Source organism: Camarhynchus parvulus, chromosome 7 (assembly GCF_901933205.1).
Source record: "Camarhynchus parvulus chromosome 7, STF_HiC, whole genome shotgun sequence".
NCBI classification, from domain to species: domain Eukaryota; kingdom Metazoa; phylum Chordata; class Aves; order Passeriformes; family Thraupidae; genus Camarhynchus; species Camarhynchus parvulus.
The window spans coordinates 2,805,139-2,822,789 of NC_044577.1; the positions used below are offsets into that span (position 1 = coordinate 2,805,139).

The 17,651-nt window shown below is 46.0% G+C and overlaps 1 protein-coding gene across 1 annotated transcript in view; it reads left to right on the forward strand.

The window, feature by feature from the left end:
• The first annotated feature begins 384 nt into the window (after window positions 1-384).
• The window catches only part of ABCA12 (ATP binding cassette subfamily A member 12), a 78,530-nt gene continuing 61,263 nt past the window's right edge, over window positions 385-17,651 (forward strand). Inside the window, exons 1-3 of the mRNA XM_030952313.1 lie at window positions 385-453; window positions 4,289-4,382; window positions 16,551-16,698. Of these exons, the coding sequence (XP_030808173.1) occupies window positions 385-453; window positions 4,289-4,382; window positions 16,551-16,698 (311 nt within the window). The remainder of the gene's footprint in view (window positions 454-4,288; window positions 4,383-16,550; window positions 16,699-17,651) is intronic.

Below are 17,651 nucleotides of genomic sequence, written 5' to 3' on the forward strand. Positions count from 1 at the left end.
TCACCTTTTGTTTAAGCAGAAGCATCTTTTTGGAATGCTATCCATTTTATCTGGGAGGGCTTGGACAGGGAGCATCCAGGAGAGGCTGGATATTGTAATTAACACAAGTGGAGGCAGGCTGCTGCATCTGCCCGCCCGCCCAGAGAGGAAGAACCTGTTGAATTTGCTAGGAGCTATTGCTGTGAGGACAAGAGCCACAGTTCCTGGGAGTACAGCAGCCACAAGTGGATGGAGTAGCTGCTTCAGAGCTATGCTGTGGGGAAGAGGCAGAGGCCTGGATTTTGGACACTGGATGCCCTTTTGGGTTAGAGCCTCCACTTTTGCCTCCTAAGCGCGGGGAGGAGGAACACGTAGCCCCCTCGCTCTCGGTCGGGTGAGCCAAGGATGGCTGCACTCTCCCAGCACCTCAGGATCCTGCTCTGGAAGAACTGGCTGAGTGTCAAGAGGCAGCTGGTGAGTGTGGGAACAGAGGAGTGCAGGAGGGAGAACCTGGAAACACCCGGAGCTGAGGAGCGAGGGGGGCACTGCAGAGAGGATGGTTGGGCTGTTGGAATGGGAGGGTGGTGGTAGAAGCAGAAGGAAGGAAGGGAATGGCACAGAAGTGAAGATGGGTCTTTTGTGTGAATCTCTAAAGTCCAGACTGATTACCATGGATGCCTCTCTTGTTCCCTCAGAACAATGTCTGTGCAAACAAAACCATGCACAGACTCGTGTGCAGACCTGAGTTAGGGCTGCAGTTCTGTACCTGCTGCCATGTGAGCAGACCCTGTGCCTGCTGCACAGCCTCTGAGGAGCCCCTGGGTTCTGGGGGTGATGGGGCTGCCCTTACACAGAACCATTTGTAAAGGATGGATAACAAAAAAGTAGCTCAGATGATAGTTTTGTTATCCAAGAGAGATGCAGGTAGGACAGGTTTCCAGTGCAGTCCAGTGTGCTGCAAATCAAACAGCCCAATGATTTTTGTGTCTGAAAGATAAACCATTGCCAGAAATGTCCAGAGAGGGATCTGAGCTGCAGCAGCATCAGGGAGCAAACATTCCTTTGGGAGGCATTACATGGCCAGGCAGAGTAGTGTTGTTCCAGTCCAGTTTTGGTCCAGCTGTGTGGTATTTTCAGCAGAAGCCTGGGCAGTTCAGGGGGCTGCACCATAACCTGTGCTCCAGAAACCCAAATGTGGTGGGGTTTAAACTTGCCCTGGTGGAATGGAAACCTTGGCAGGCACAGGAAGTGCTGGCTGAAGAGAAGTGTCCATGGAGGGTGTGATGTGAGGGTGAAGTGAAAGGCCTTGTATGACTGTGTGCTTCTGCAAGGTCTGTTCCAGCTTACCTTGCCCTATCTCCTGGTTGTGGAGCCTGATTCAGAGGGATGCTGAGTGCCTCTGACTCCTGTGGATATGCTGTGTGCCTCAGAGCCTTCCTCACTGCTGCATAATACACTTTTGCTGAGATGCAGAAGAATCCCCATAAATTACCTCTGATTTCTCGAGAGAAATTGTAACAGCCTCGTTAAAAGCAGAGGGCTTGGGTCCCTTTTAGCTCTTGTGTACCCTGAGCAAATGCTACCTAAGCCCTACCTGTTCTTCTGACCACTGTCTGACTTGCTGTAATTCTGGTTTCCTGTGAAGTTGAAATATCAGCTCTGGAGAACTGAAATGTCAATTAAAATAAAAATCTGGCCACTGCTGACTATTTTATGGCAGCATGCCTTGCAACCCTCCTTAATTTCCCTCGCTTGCTCCAACTTAGGGAGCTTGCTCAGGCTGAGGAGGGTGTGAAGGAGGTAAACCCAGATCTTTCTGGGAGCAGTGTTGGGCCCGAATGCCAAAGGGAACTGGAGATATTGGTGCCTCTTGTGTCTTGCACTTCATTATTTAAACAGAGGCAGGAAGGGGAGAGAAAATGTGCACTCACCCAGAGATCCTAAGTAAGCCCTGAGAGATTAAATCAACTTTTAGCAGTGAAATAATCCAGCAACTAAGAGATTATGCAACCTACATCACAGTTCTTAATGTCCCAAGAGCCAGATTGAGGTTGGTTGTGGTTCCATTGGAGTCAACATGTTCTACCTGCAGTTTGGCCAGGGTGGTTGTCTTGTTTTTGTTTATTAGAAATGCCTGGGACAGTGGGAATGCTGTGATGTTGCAACTGATGTGCCCAGCTACTATTAAATCCAATTAAGTCACAGGACAGAGATACTGAGAGAAGACATGTCTGGAAAGTGGGGAGTGTAAGCTCAAAATGGGGAGGGACAATGATTTTCCTGAGTAGGAGCAATCAGTATTCATTTATTGTCCCAGGAATGTGACAGATGTCCAGCCCTCCCTTTAGGCAGCTTCTGACTAATATCAGTTTCTGTGCTGTTACCCCATAATTTTACTTTAGCCTGTGTGGTGCTAAACAAGGAGGACACATTAATAATACCATTTGCATGAGAATTAATCACAGTTAAACTGCATGTTTGGGGACTGATTATAGGGAAAGCATCTGATATAAAAAATTACTAAAATATGTCAGTGCCAGTGATGGATCTTGTTACAGGTTGGCAGTGTATACATAAAAAGCAGGAAGGCTATTGTCTGTCTAAGCTAAAATGTGGCTGAATGCTAAAATTATAGGAGCACCTCTGAAGGGGTGTGTGGGGAGGTGCCTTGTGGTTTGATGTCTGTCACTTACCTATTTTGGGGCATGAATTTGCTGCTACTTTCAAGCCTGAGTCACCTCAACAGGGACGATAGGGATGGAGTTGCTGTAGAACAACCATCTTTAAGCTGAATTGCTCTCCAGGATTTGTCTGTCTGTTTGGCTTTATGTTCCAGTGAGTGTTACAGGAAATGAAAACACGGTTATGGGCTTGGAATTACTTTGGAAAAACAGCTTTGGGTAAGATGTACTGATCTTATAAAAAAAATAGCAACACAACGATGAAAAATGGGATTATTTTGAAGAAAGACATCTTTGCAGTTCCAAAAATGGGCATGAAGATAGAACAGCAATTTTGTAGCACAGAGTAGTTTCAGTTTAACTACTGATGGATGGAAAACTCTTAAGCTAGTAAGTGTGGGAGCCAGCTCTCCACTAGTGCAAAAGCAAGGGTTTATTTGAATAATTAAAATTTCCTAGCTCACAAAACTCCAAGGTTTGTATTTTAAGATTTTGGGCATCCTCCCTAGATTGGTTTACTATACTAGATGATTAATTCTAGTATACTAAATGATTAATTTACTATACTAGATGATTAATTCTAGTGTTTTCTTAATTCTTGTCCATTAAAAGGAGCAACCCTCATGTCTGAGGCAAGAGTTCTATACATGTTCGTGTGTTTTCCAACACATTAGGGCAATATTACATTATTTCTCTTCCACCTTAAGTTAGATATCTGGAAGAAATTCTTCCCTGTGAGGGTGGGGAGGGCCTGGCACAGGGTGCCCAGAGAAGCTGTGGCTGCCCCTGGATCCCTGGCAGTGCCCAGTGCCAGGTTGGATGGGTTTGGGGCACCCTGGGATAGTGGAAAGTGTCCCTGCCCATGGCAGGGAGTGGGGCTGTATCAGCTTTAAGGTCCCTTTAACCAAAACCATTCTGGGAATCATCTCAGCTCATGTGTATGGACTGCTACAGTCTGGAGATGGAAAGGTGCCAGGGATTTGGGCTGCTGGGGTCAGAAGTTCTTATAAGAGGTTTTTTTTGATGATGGCTGTTCAGATGTGTGTTCTGTAGGCTGGTTGCACAACTCTATAAACCACTTCCTCTACCATGCTTGAGCTCCACATCTTGTGAATGACCACTGTGCAGATCCTTCCTTCCAACTGTACCACGAGGATCCACTGGTTGTGAAAAACAGCTACATTTTGTTTTGGGAAAACTGCTGTAGGCTTGTCCAACACTTTAATTTTGGGGTGTAGGTCAACTGAAGTCCTATTTACCCATCATTTCACTGAAAGTGAAACCAAGCTTTCACACTGCAGCTGCTTTATCTTCTGGTTGGTGCTTCCCAGCATGCCTTTACTGTGACATAGCAGTGTCTCAAAGCTGGGTAAACACAGTCCCCCATAATTATCAGCCAAACTGAAACCTTGGGCACCTCTCAGCCTTGTTATTTGCTCTTAAAATCTTCGGTAGTTTTTCTTCCTGAATAGATAATGCTTGGATTTTAATTGTATGCATGCCAAGACAGGTGTGATTTACAATGCACCTCATAACTCACTTGGGGAACTGCTTGTACATTCCAGACAGGCTCTGGGTGACATCAATGCCACAAACATAACCAATTTATTTTCATTGCTCTTTTATAGGTATGGTCGTTTGTTTTAATTTCCTGGCCCGTGGTTGTTTTCATAATCTTGGCCATTATCCGTCTCAAATTCCCTCCAGAGCCGCAGCAAAACTGTAAGTAACTGGTTTGTGTTATGTCTGTGGGGTTTAGTTCTCATTTCAGTGACTGATGTGTTCATTTGATGTGTTTTGTTACTTTTACAAATTTGGCTCCGTGTAGTTTCCAGTGGAGATTTCCTGGGATGCATCGTGCTGTAAATAAAATGTGTGTGCTCCTCTGAGGTTGTTTCTGCTCATGGTTTTTGGGTTTTTTTTTTCCAAATTAGCTTTATAATTAGAAAACAACCTTAAAGAACTGTCTCATCAAGATTTTTTTGGATACTGCAATATAAATTTCCAGCATAAACTGAGGGAGAAGAGGGCAGCTGGGGGAGAGCTTACTCAGTAAAATGAGTGAGGGCAGAGGCTGCAAGTGTGATTATGCAGGTGAGGTGGCAAACATGAGGTTGGTCAACATGAAAGGTTTTACCTTGTGCATGCCACAGGCAAAATGTGCACATTAAAGTATCTCACTGCTAAGGCTCAGCTGAAGAGTGATAACTTCCTTGGCTCCTGGGACCTGATGGTGCATGTCAGCCCCTTGTAATAAAAACAGCAGCTCCTTGGGTGGCTCAGGAGTTGTTGAGGGTCAAATGGGTTTGCACAAGCTGGTTCTGCTTGCAAGCCTTGCTCCTTGGGTCAGGAAGTGTCCATCCTCAGAGCAGGGATGCACTTGGATCTGTTCTAAAGCATTTCTGCTGATCAGTGAGTCCTTACCACCATCAGAAGCATGTCCCAGCCCTGGGCACATTTGTTCATGAAGTTATAGAGCAAGGAGTTCATCCAGTTGGGAGCTTTTTTACCTTTCACAGTGTTAGTTTTGAGTTGAATCAAATGATAAAGCCATGGAAGGGTTTGGCTTAGAAGGGACCTTCAAGATTTTCAGCACCTGGTTGATGGCACAGACACCACCATGGGTGACCCACGTGAGGCTGGCATGGGCCTGCAGGAGCAAAGCCCTGGCATGGGCAAGGCTGGGGGTTTGTATTTGGGGCAGCAGGACAGGAGACAATGCCTGGCAGCAGAGGAGACAAGCAGTTGGCTCCCAGTGTTTGCAGCTGTCCCGTGTGTGAGATGTGCTTGGGAGGGATCTGCCTCTGAGCCCTGGGAATGTTCACCCTGGTGTGATTCTCTGGTTAGAAACTCCTCTTCCTCTGTGAGGTGTGAGACAGGAGCACACTGTGACAAGTATCAGACATGCAATTAGAGTCCTTGTTACAGAGAGCTTACAGCCTAATCCCACTGAAGCATTGTGTACCTCCTTCTGTAGGCAGGGATGTAGGCAAGTTCTTCCTGAAAGTATTCTTTAATAGGAAGGACATTCTTGAAGTGTTGGGATCATTTTTGAACCCCAAGCCCATCTGCTATCAGCAAAAGACCTCTTTAGGCATGTTATATATTCCAAGTTCTCCCAAATTCCCTGGAACAAGTTGGAGCAGGCAAGACAGGACACGCTGTACTTTGTGAAAACCCTGGATTCTGCCAAGTGTGGAAATGGCAGACCTCCACGCTGCCCCACCAGTTGTACTTCCTGTCCCCAATAAATCAGGTAAGTTGGATGTCAAGGGAGCCATCTGGATGGGGAAATATTTATTCTTTTATTTGACATGGTTATTAGTTTGAACCTATATTTATTTGGAGTGTTTTTGCACTGGATGATCACATCTCTGCCTTAATGAATTAACAGCAATCATCTTATGAACTGCAAGTAGCACCAGCAGTTGTGCTTTGCAGGAAAGGGGAAAGTTGGGCAGTGTCTTTGGATGAGTTCCTTTTCCTTCTGCAGATTAATTTTATTTCAGTACAAGTCCTCAGTAAGTGTGTGAGTAGGCGTCTGTCTCTCTTAGAAGTGGATGATAGGAACTCTCAATTGCAAGAGAGGTTTTTTGCTGGAAAATAATGGTTTTGGTGTATTCTTGTGATCCAGATGTTCAGAGACCATCTAAGAATCCTGAGGGAATAGAGAAGGATGCTAACCAGAGCATCAAACAGCCAGTTTCTGCTGCTATTATAGTTAAATAAGAACAGTTGCTTGACAATTACTCTTTTTTTTTTTTTTTGACAACTGGAAAAAATGTATCAAACTTTTTGCTTGAAAAGCAAAAGATAAATCACTTGAGAACTTTCCTTTTTGATAGAAAAGCAGGCGGGGGTGGACACATCTAGGAAAACTATTACAGGAGGGGATTTTATTCATTTTATTCATAAAATTCACCTTATGCTGAGTTCCAGTGCCTGCCTTAAGACAGAATTGTTAAGTAGTGACAAGAAATTGTTTCCAGTTCTGCTGTCATGAGATTATTGCAGGTAGACAAAAGTCAGGAAGCACAGAATCAATGGCACAGAGATGGAATAAGCTACTCAGATGTGAGGTTTGGAGCCTTAGAGATAACCCCACAGAAAATCCCACTCTGTACGCTTATCTTGTGTATTCAGAGCCACAGAAATATCATGAAATCTATTATTTTTTTTCAATTAAAACAGCTCAAATTGAAGACAGTAATTTCTTCTGAAGGCCAGCTAATACACATTGAATAGATGGAGGATTATGTAGAGAAATTACCTGGCAAATATCAGTCAAGGGTGAACAAATGGCAAGGGTTTCCTGCAGGAGCAAGTTGCTTGTGCTGAATTATATTGTGTAGCACTTAATGCAAAGGGAGCTTGTGCCAGGCTGAGCTTCAGAGGGAAATGACATGCCAAATAAATGTCACCACTCAAGAGCTGCTCATAGGAGAACTAAGAACTGAGGAAGACAAGGAGCTGAGGTCTGATAAATAATTTTCTTCACAACTAAAGCATCTTGTATCTAGGAGGTAAAAAAACCCTATCTCTCTTCTTTATTCAGGGATTCTGTTTGATGATGTGTTTCCAGGTCAGCAGAGATTGTTGTCAGGAGAAGTGAAAAAGAGATTTCACTGTCTGCATACCCAGTTTCTGTGATGATCCCAGAGTCTTACAAACAAAATCCCCATCCAACTTACTATTCACATTGCAGTTGTGACTTCTGACCCTTTTATTCCAGCCTTTGTCTTTGCTAGGAGACGTTGGGATGTGTATGTGTGGAATAGGAAACTCTGGACTGGAAGCCTGCAGGTGAAAGCCACTGGGTTTGATGGTATCACCCAGACTTTTGTGACTGTACCACCTGTTTTCTAGAGCAGGGACACAAATCCCTTTCCATCCTCCAGGTTTTAGCAAGGTGTGGGAGTTGTGTGCGAGATACAATCTGTCCCTCAGGGCTCAGCCCACTCAGTCTGCAGAGGAGCCCAATTACGCTCCTTGCTTTAACGAGCTGTCACACCCTGTCACACCCTCCCCGCCCGATTTCTTCCTTCCCTGCTGGCCTCCTCTCCCCTGCTGTCAATTGAACCTCGTCAGTATTCCCGGTAGGAGCTCTCTTGGGTGTGGTTACAGAGCCCTGAGCTGTGGGGAGGATGTGGGACAAACCTCACCCCTGTTAGACCCCGGGTCTTCTCCAGTGGCACTCCCAGGTCTGTCAAACCTGTGCCTTATTCACAGACAGTTCTTCATGGGAAGCAGCTGTGCTCTTGGGTCTGCTCTTAAATCCACCACATTCTGCCAGGGAATTCCTTGGCACAACTTTCCCCAGTGAAGCACTTTCTACCCTTCATCTCTGCCCAGAATTCCCCCCCAGATTTCCCCAGCGTTGTGGAGATGCCTGCGAGGGTGCATTGCATTCACTCAGAGATGATTTCAGAGACACTCAGCAGCAGAGTCCTCCATGAGGCTGCTCTTTGCAGCCAATATTCTGGGGGAATATCATCAGTACCAGCACAGCTGTTTGGGTCTAGCTTAGAGTCAGAGCTGTGTGGCACAGCACTGTGGAGGAACAAACTCTGTTCTCATTCTTGGCTCCAGGGCTCCTGGGAGAAGGAAGGCTCAGGATAGGTTCTATCTCTGAGCTGCATCCCATTCAGTCTTACTGTGATGGATAGCTAGGATTTGAACAGGTCCAGAACTGGCTGGAAAAATCAGAACAGGCCCCTGAGCAGAGCTCTCTGATGCCTTAGAAGGTATCTCACCTGGAAGTGAGAAAACTCTGAAAATATGCTGTACTTGATAGGAATTTGCCTCTTAGTTGGAGGCACCTGTATTCATCTCTTTTCCCAGTAATGTGGAAAAATTAATAGGTTCCCATGCTAATTACAGGGAGTTGGGATGATGGCTCAGCTGCACAGGCCACTCCATTCATTTGGATAAGTCATGGATATTTATGCAAGTCATAATCCACCCCCAGGGATCAGCCTATTCTGCACACAGACAAGCACACAGCAGACTTCAGGCTCTCCTTCACCACTTGCCTGTGGTGGAGCAGCCCCATTCCTTGTGCTCCTTTACACTGCTTCATTTTCCTCCCCTTCTTTTCCGTCAGTCTTTTCCCCCTTTCTGCACATCAGATTTTTTTATCTGATGCAGTCTGCAGCGATTAGGAAAATACCTCACCAAGTCTCTGACTTTGGCATGAATGCTTTGTTCCATTGTTGTGCTAGGGAGCAGACTGCCATACAACCCTCTGTTTCATTAAACCAGAGCTGAAGAGGGTATGGATTGTATTAATTAACCCCACATTTGCTGGAATAAACATATACACTGATCTCCTTGCGTGCAGAAGCAGTGCCCAGCCATACAGTTCCTTGTTTTTGCCTTGGCTTGAAGATCAACTGCTTAAAGAGAGCACTGTGATGTTTGTAATGCCTCCCTTGTCATATCTCCACACTTCCCTTTCTTTCCACAGACTCTTCTGCCTTCTGGGGTGTGACTGAAGGATGTTCAGGGTTGGAGCTGGGAACTCCTGACTTCCCACTGTGATTTTTCCTTCCTCACTGAAGCAGGGCCTTGGGGCGGTCACTTAATTCTGATTGACTTCCTGAAACATCTCAGTCGAGGCTCTGGGATCTAAAAGGGCAGAGGTATTTTTCCAAAAGTGCTGAGCAGCTTGGCTTAGACTGGAATTAGCAGTTGTTGGTACCTGTGTTTTTGGAAAGGACATCACTTTTGGTTAAAGAATCTAAACCTGGGCTCTGGAGGCACTCAGCATTGAAAGATGTTGGTTGGGTAAACACAGTTTTTGTGCAGGTGTTTTTGCAAAAGTCTAGATATGGATTTAAGCTTTTAGGTTCCAGTTTCTTGCTGGGAAATGTCCTGACTCTCTTCTTAGCTCCTCTTTGGGTAGGATTCATACAGACAAGATCAACCTGGCTGTGTTACAAGACTAGGTTAGCCTTGTCTGCATTAAATATTGCTTTCAAAGAGCCCTCTAGGAAAAGGGCTTGTGTGCAGTTACTGCTTTCTCCTGGTGTGTTTGTGCTTCAGGCAGTGGAGCATCCCTTCCTAGCACTGTCAACCTCCTCAGCTCTGCCCTCATCTCTGTCATTTCCCCACCTTGCCCTGAGTTTGCAATACCTCTTCCAAGGGTTCCAGGTTCCTCCTCCTCTCCTTTGTTCCTGTCTTTGGTGTGGAGGTTCTTTCTCCTCCCTTTACACCTGCTGCTCTTTGGCTCCTTTGTGATTTTTATGCTCTCTGCTCTTTATGATCAGTCCATGAACCTGATGTGATCAGATTGCAGTGCTGATTTTTACTTTATTAAATAAGGAGGTGGAAGTGGAAGGTCTGTGGTTGAGCAAAACCAGCTTGCCCAGTCTTAATAAGCATGGAAGTAGATTGTGTCTGCTCTGGGCTGGTCTCATTGCAGAGCCTGAAGTGCTTGGGGGAAGAATTGGGCAACAAAATGAAATGTTTCTTCCGTGGAGACCACAGAGGGAGGGAGGAGTCTGGCTGTGAGTTGTCTGCTGCTTTGATTGCAGTGTTCTGGGCTGAGGACATCCTGAGAAAACAAGGGTCCTGTTGCTGTAAAGATAAAAAAATGCAAGGCTTTAAATCTCACCCAGCCACACTGGGTGTCCAGGGGGCTTGGATGGATTTATCTGGGTCCTGCTGTGCTTTCATTTCAAAAATCAGGAGATGCAAAAGGAGGCTGTAGTGAGGGGGGGATCAGTCTGTTCTGCCATGTCTCAAGTGAAAAGATGAGATGAAATGGGCTTAAATTGTGCCAGAGGAGGGTCAGATTAGATATTAGAAAAAAAATTGCACTGAAATGTCACAGCAATAGATGTGCCAGGGCAATTAAATATTCTGTTTTAATAGGTAAGGCATAAGCCAACTGGGTATTCATGTATAAAAAGTGTCCTGCTTAAAAATTAATTTCATCCCATAGATTTGATGATTTGGTTTAGTTTTTGGAGAGAGATTAAAAGTCCTAGCATTAGCATAAAGCTTTGTACAATAAAAAAATAAAAATAGGCAGCTTCAGTTGTTACTGATAAATAGATGTGAACAAAGCTGGAAATGGACAGTTGTGTGTGGTTGGAGGGAAACAGGATCTTTGTCATGTCATGAACAGGCACTTTCGTCTTTTTGGCTGTTGAAAGAAGCAGAAATTAAATTTTAAAGTGATGCTGTGTGACAATGAGAAAGACTAGAAGGAAAGCCAGGAGGTTGTGTGTGCACAAACACAGCCAAACATTTGGCACAGAAACTTAGAAGGAGGTGACCAGAGCAGGGCATATTCTTACTGGGAGTTTTTGTGACTCTTGAGATAAATGTGGATCACAGCTGATAAACAGTTTGGGGTCTTTTGCTGCTCTGGGTTAGGTTCCCACTGCTCAGGGGTGGTGTTAAGAGAGTGTGTAGGAGCACAGCACAGAGTGTTTCCTCCATTACAAAAACCCTGAAAGTTTTAAGCTTTCTTCAGCCAGGAGCTGAAGTGGTTTGTTCCATGTGATCATTTTAGTAGCTGCTGACAAATCTATTTTTGTGAATTTGTCTAATTCTTTTGAAATCAATGTCTGCTTTATCCCATGGCAGTAAGTTCTACAACATTTTGGTATTTGTTACAAAAATGTGTTTTCAGTCCTGTTTGCTGGCTATGTCTTGATCTCAATGTGTTTTGCTGTCTCTGTGTTGTAAGGGGTGACCATTTTTCACCCTTTTACTCACTGATTCCTAACTTTATTCATTTCTTTACCAAGCCACTTTTTGGCCACTTTTTCCCTAGCTGAAAAGTCCCAGTTATGATGTTGCCTTATATGATTTGGCAGTGATTGAATGTATTTCCAATTAAACACAATACTTTCTAATTAAACCATTGGCTCATTAGTGCCTCCAATTCACCAGAGCTGAGATCTGTATGGATTTTTTATAATTTTTTTTATGAACTGTGGGAGGGAATCTGGAAGGACTTAGAGCATAGGTAGTGAGAGAGTGTATGGATTTTGAAGGCAAGAGAATTTTTTCATGCCCAAGTAGTGGTGATACAACCCTAAACTAGAGGTGGGTAGAAACCAGAAAAATTCAGCTGGGGGCTGCTGTGGTCATGATGCTGTGCCTCTGATCTGCTGAATTCCTGGCTGGATCTGCAAATGGCTGGACTCAGCTATAATGCAAATTCCACAAACCTCAGTGCAGTGGAAGCAGCAAAATCAATGTGGCAACGTGAAACATGGTCCATTTAGGTTTAAATATTTGGGTCAATTTCAATTAATCTTATAGACCACAGTGAAATAGTCATTTTCATCCCTCTTGTATGACATTTAGAACCACCCTGACATTTCTCATTGGTATTATACCAAGCACCTTTACCTGAAGAAAACAAAATGTTTTGCTCGTGTGTGCTGGAATTTACAACATTCAGAAAAATAGGAGAAATTAATTTTCCCTTTTTTTTATTCTGAATGAGTGCAAATGGGGAAAATCCAGAATTACCAGTGGCATGCATGCATTAATTGGTATCTTATGTTTGTTGTTAGTGCTCTGCATTCCTTGGTTCTCTCCAGCTCTTGGAGATGTGGCTGGCCTGGTTAGATGCTACTGAACAGGGAGAACCAGCCCGTGCAGCACTGAGCCCTTGGCCTCCTCTGCCCCTTGGGATGCCTCTTTCCTTCAGTGGGGATAGGAAATCAAAACTCTCTGTCTGAACACACAGTAAAAGCCTCTGCACTTGGGATTCTGCTGCTGGCAGACCCAAAGTCAGGCTTTGCTAACAGGATACAGATCTGGGCTTGGATTTGGGTTGTAGAGGTGTCAATTTGGTCAGAAATATGAGAGGGTGATCTCTCAGCTCAGACATGTGGCAGCAGTGGGTGCAGTGATCTCTCCCCCTTGACTCATGGGCACTGGTAGTGGAACCCTTCAAGGAAAATTGGAGTTGTAGGAAATTAGGAGGTTTAAAGCTAAAGAAGTGGGGCGATTGAAAAAAAATTTTTGTCATGTGTTGTGGGTCTGCTCTAGTGTGTGATGTGGGATCATCAAGTTGGGGCTTGAATATTGCATTGCCATAGGTTTGAGTGGGAGAAGGAGCTGCCTGTGGAAGACAAAGGAATTCCCAACAGTAGAAATACAGCAGAAGTCTCTAGTGAGGGTGTTACACTTCAGGGAAACTATCACCATAGAAAGACTGTCCTTTAAAATTTACAGAGCAGGTGCAACTCTCCTTCTGTCACATTTGCTGGCTGGTGCTTCCATTGTGCACTGGTGTCACTGGTGTGCTGGATAAACCTCAGCCAAGGCAGGGACAGGTCAGGATGGAGGTCTCCTGGAGCAGCTTCCTCCCTGGCCATCCATGCAGGGGTTACAGGGCCAGCAGGGAATTCATCTGGCCCTGGGAATTTGGCTCTGCAATGACACCAGCCCAGAGCAGACACAATCTACTTCCATGCTTATTTAGACTGGGCAAGCTGGTTTTGCACAGCCACAGACCTTCCACTTCCACCTCCTTATTTAATAAATTATAAATCAGCACTGCAATCTGATTACATCAGGTTCATGGGCTGATCAGGGAGAACATAAAGAGCAGAGAGCATAAAAATCACAAAGGAGCCAAAGAGCAGCAGGTGTAAAGGGAGGAGAAAGAACCTCCAACCAAAGACAGGAACAAAGGAGAGGAGGAGGAACCTGGAACCCTTGGAAGAGGTATTGCAAACTCAGGGCCAGGTGGGGAATTCATCTGGGTGGGCAGGACAGCCCCTGTGGCTCTGTGGGGTCACGTCTCCTCACCACCAGCAAGGGGATGGAGGGCAGGACCATGGAGCAGGGAGAGCATTAATCTCATGGCTCACCTTGGCATCAGTAAATTCCTTCTTTGCAGGATGCAGGGCTGGAAACCAGTTTGGGCCTAACTCACACCACATGGGAATCTGGCCCAGACATTTTGGGTTTTTCTGTGTCATGGTCTCTCTCAAAAATCTTCCTTAATTCTCTAAGTGCTGTCTGAGCCCAGACCTCTTCCGGAAGAGTCCTCCCTGGCACTGCCACTGCTCCTGTGCCAGGAGCATCATGGGGTAACACTGGTCTGTGACTCACGGATGGATCAGGCCCTGTGGCTGCATCCAGCTGCCAGCAAACTGCTCAGCATCTGCTGAGAGCTGGCAGAGCCTCACCGAGTGCCTCAGCCTCATGGGCCAGCAATGTCCTCACAGACATTGTGCCCCCACCACCAGTGGTAGTGCTTCCAAACTTCAGGTCACAAATTCCTGGCTCTTTATATCTGGGGCTGCTGTTTTAAAAGAGAAGGAAGAACCTTTTGTACAATACCATTGCTGTGTTCTGATGCTGAACACTTCACTGTGATAGAGCAGCTGATTTTTTAATTGCCCACTTAGTCCAAAGTGTGCCATTGAGTCCAATTCTTTGAGTTCAATTAGGGTGGTATCACCACTACTTGAGCATGAAAAAATTCTCTTGCCTTCAAAATTCACACACTGACACTACCTATGCTTTAAGTCCGTCCAAATTCCTCCCATTGTTCATAATTCTAGAATTTGTTATTGCTATGCTTGTACCTCAAGGAATGGTCTTCCTCTGATCTGGATGCATCAGGATTTCTTGCTTAATCAACTCTGTAAACATCTGGAGAAGACCAGTGCTCCCCAGACCCATCCTTGTGTTCCCCTTTCAGCCTTCCCCTGAGGAGTTAGGCAGCTTTGGCTGCTCCTGGTCTGCTAAGAGACATGAGCTGTGTGGGTGTTGGTAGGTGTGGAGGGCAGTGAAGGGTGGAGCTCCTACACATCCTTGTGGCTATGCCCTCCATCCCAGTCTCCATGGCTTCCCACATCTTTGAAGCTTCATTTTGGTAGGGGCAGCCATGTCTGTGGTGTGCATTTTTGGATTGGTGTGCAAGTCAATGCCCTGCATGGCAATGAGGGTGTGGGAGATGAGAAGGAAGATGAGAGGAAAGTGCCCATGAGTGCAGAACGCTGTGCAGGGTTGTAATTGGTGATCCCAAAGGGCAAACACTGCAGACATGGCAGGGATATTCACCCAAGGGTGCTTCCAGATTAAAGTGCCCTGCTCTAAATTTTCCCTCATGGGCAGCAGATTAATTACCCTGCAACACCTTTAGAGTGGTGGATGCTTGGTCCTGTGGCCCCAACACCAGAAGTTCTGCCTGGAGGTGATAAGGGAGCTCTTTTGCTGCCCTTGGTGCTCTGAGGTTACTGAGAGCTGGTTCAGCCAGCTGTGTAACTCCTGAGGGAGGGAGGGGTGTGATTCCTGAGGCGGCCTGAGGGATGCAGGGGTGTTGGGGGAAGCTTCCCACAGCAGGGAGCCTTCTCCATGTTCATGTAATTTTCTCTCGTACTCCTAACTCTCCACTGAGGTGTACACCACCAGCAAAGTGGGTACCTGTACCTCTGCAGGTCTCAGAGCCCTCTGTGCTGGTTGCTGTTTTGGCCAAAGCAATGGGAACTCCTGTGCTAAACCATGAGCTCTTGTGTTCTGACCCAAAAATGCAGTGACCAAGTATGCTGAGGAAAGCTCAGGAAAATCCAGTCTCCATCAAGGAGACCAACAGCCCTGGAATCCACCTACCCCTGCCAAGCCCTTTGAGAGCATCCTGGATTTGACCACTGCTATAGTGAATAAATGTTGTACAAATGTAGCTCTGTGTCCTTGTTGGAGGGGTGAGAGATAAAGCCGTGCCTGAGTGAGAGTCTCAGGTCATCTTTGAAGACTAAAGAGCAAGGTAATCAATTACCACAAGCCTGCCCACAGGCCTTCAGCAAATCTGGCTTCTTTCCATAGCAGAAATAATAGCAATGTCCTTTGCCAGGTAATTTTCCAAATGATTATTTTAAATAATATGTTGCTGTGATCCAGCAAAAGAGTTTGGAGATTTATGAGAGCGTTTGTCTGCGAGAGGAAGAGCAGCCATGAACTCTGCGGGCTGGCAGCGAGCAGCACGGGGCAAGAGGCACATCAAACACTCCCAGAGTGTCTCATTGCTCAGGTCCACTCTCTGTCTGGAGAAATGGAGACAGGGACACACATCTCATCCCTCAGCCCTGGCTGCCAGCATCCCAGGTCACCAGGCAGATGGTGCTGGAGCTGCTCTGAGCTGAGAGGACGCACCGGGGGTGGTGGTGATGGATTGCTCCTCTGCGTTCCTGCGGCAGCTCTGCTCAAAAGGCAAAGGATGTTTGTTGGTCCTGGATCCATTGCCCCTTGCTGCGGTAAAAGCTGAGACAAAGCCCTGTTTTAGTAGCAGCAGTGGGTGCAGTGTTTGGCAATGCATTTTATTTCCTGGCTTGGAAATGAAGACTGTGGCTTTGTGTAGAAAACAATCCAACAAGTCTTGGAGAACGTGTTCTCATGGGTGCTTCAGGTTACTCTGGCCATGTGCCTGCTTTCACTTTATTTTATTTTTTAAAGGCAGAATTAGGATACCTTAATCCAAGGAGGATTTTGTAATTTCTTGCCTGTTGTTGTATTTGGGAGAGAAGGGAGGGAATGTGCAGTTGTTTCAGGATCAGCAGGTATCTTCTGAACAAATGGCTTGGCTCTTCTTCCTATTAACTGGGACCCTGAGCAACTGGGTCTAGTGGGACATGTCCCTGCCCATGGCAGGCATGTTGGAACTGGACAACCTTTGAGGTTTCTTCCAAGCCAAACCATCCTGTGATTAAATAGCCTGTGATGACTTTGTCAGTGTTGAGGAGGCTGCTTGTAGTGAGATTTGGCAGATGATATTGCCAGGGTGGAGCCTCAGTGAAACTGAGAATCTGTCCTGTTGTTTAGGAAGGGAAAATAGCACATCCTGAAACATATGGCCAAAAAGTGCATGTCCTGATCATCATAATGGCATTTGGTCTCTCTTTCTCCCTCCAGGTTACCTTGCACCCCGAAACCTTCCCAGTGCAGGCTTCTTCCCGTTCCTGCAAACGGTGCTGTGTGATTCCGATGCCAGGTGTAAGGGCACACCATACACGCCAGAAGATCTGCTGCCAAGGCTTAATGACATCTCACCCCTCAGACTGTAAGGGAATCTGAATATTTCCAGGTGTTAGGAGCTGTAAAACAAAGCCTGTTTCGAGGGGGAGGGAGCATCCATGCATGTCTGTGCGTATGTACAAATTTGTCCACAAGAGATATACTGCAACTACCTGTTCTAAAAGATGTCTGACACTTACAGAATATCAGCTGCAACTGGACACTTCAGAAATAATCACATTAGGGGCAGCTCTCAGTAATATGTCCACTGATTCAGGCTTGAATCTTCTACTGAGGGGAATTTTGCTCCCTGAGAAAAACTCTTCAGCTCACCCAGATCATACAAAGGAACATGTTTTTGCATGACTGTGGGTCGGGTCAGTGAGAAGACTTGCCCTCAGAGCAGCCCAGAATGTTGATCTGCCACTGAGAGGGATCAGTTCAGGATGCTTTGGCTGGAAGTTTGGATGTTAGTTCTGGAGCAACTGCTCTTTGAGCAGGTCCTCCAGGTGCCAGCCAGAATGGGTGTCCTCTCTGCAGGCCATCAGATGTGTTGGGAAGCACATGAAAATGGAGAAACAATTTTTGCTCACAAAAGCACAGAGATTAGCAAGGAGATGGTTGGGCATGTTTTGCCCAGTTTCAGTTTGCTGAAATGAAAATGTTCAGTGGGACCATTTCAACTTCTTGATGTTCCAGTTGAAGTCAAGTAGCATTTGCTTTGAGGCATGCCAGCCAGGGTGGTTTCTACACCTTGGCTGCCCAGTTCTGACAGACCCCTGGGGAACATGCCACGCTGCGGCCTGGCTGGTTCATGGAGCTAAAAATCTGAGCCTCTCACAATGGCCCTGGTTACTCATCTTTGCTTTCAGGTGGGAGGCTGCTCCATAGTCAGAGTCTCAAAATCCCCCTTGGCCAGAGCTTGAGATTCTGAAGAGCTAAAATGGGCCCCACCAGAGAGCACATCAGGCAGTCCTGGGGTTGGTGGCTCCTTAAGGA